The sequence below is a fragment of the Crocuta crocuta genome, unplaced genomic scaffold, assembly GCF_008692635.1.
Source record: "Crocuta crocuta isolate KB4526 unplaced genomic scaffold, BGI_CrCroc_1.0 scaffold139, whole genome shotgun sequence".
Lineage (NCBI taxonomy): Eukaryota > Metazoa > Chordata > Mammalia > Carnivora > Hyaenidae > Crocuta > Crocuta crocuta.
In genome coordinates, this window is record NW_027533258.1 from 10,060,879 (window position 1) to 10,061,701 (window position 823).

An 823-nucleotide genomic window follows, 5' to 3' on the forward strand; every position below is an offset into this window, starting at 1 on the left:
GGTTTGGGGAAGGGGAGGCAGCCTCTGATGCTGTGCTTCTGCGTGACGTCACGGGGTTGAAACATGGTGAGTTTCATTTGTGGGTGTCTCCAGGGCAGCTGGGAAGTCTGGGGGGAAAGAGACCCAAGGGAGCAGCCAGGAGCTACAGGGAAGGGGGCCCTGCCTCCCTGAGCCCCACACTCACCATCTTTCCTTGGACCCTCTCTCGCCTGGTTCAGGGGGCCTCGGCCCTTCGGAGCTCCAGCCCTTGTGACCTGGATGGAGTGGGAGCGGGGTTCTTCTCTGGAACCTTCCTGAGGTGGGGGCGGGGGGTAAGGTGTNGTGGTGGGGGTGGGGGTGGGCCTAGTTTCTCGGGGTTTCCAGCCCTGCTGGCTTTGTGCGTGACTCTATGCCTCCTAAGTTTGTCTCCTTCTTTTTTTCTCTGGAGGAGTAGCTCTGCGATGAGACTCGCTTGGGCTTAAACGAATTCGTTTCTGTCTCCCCCTGTTTCCGAGGAAAGGTTTTGCGGGAAGCAGCTGAGGGCCGGCTCCTCCGACTCCCCAAGTTGTGGATTTTTGAACACCAGGGAGGAGTCCCTGGGACTGTCCCTCTGGAGTTTCAGGAATGTATTTTTTCTGTGTGCTCCCACCTGGTGTTTGGTCGGTGCCGTCCCCGGAGGCGCACCCAGGGCCTCTGCGTTTACCCAGTATACAGAGGTGGGGATTTCAGCCGGTGGGGACAAAATACCACGCCGCGTGGGGGGCATCTGCAACCGGTAGTCATTTACGTGTGTCTGCTCCCAGGGCTGGGGCCTGCCCGGCCCGCAGCCTGGTGGGGGTCCCTG

At 60.3% G+C, this 823-nt stretch overlaps 1 protein-coding gene across 1 annotated transcript in view; it reads right to left on the reverse strand.

The window, feature by feature from the left end:
• The window catches only part of SLC35G6 (solute carrier family 35 member G6), a 1,613-nt gene extending 1,321 nt beyond the window's left edge, over nt 1–292 (reverse strand). The window contains exon 1 of the mRNA XM_077746867.1: nt 185–292. Coding sequence (XP_077602993.1) covers nt 185–187 — 3 coding nt within the window. The 5' untranslated portion in view covers nt 188–292. The remainder of the gene's footprint in view (nt 1–184) is intronic.
• Between the last annotated feature and the right edge of the window lie 531 nt (nt 293–823).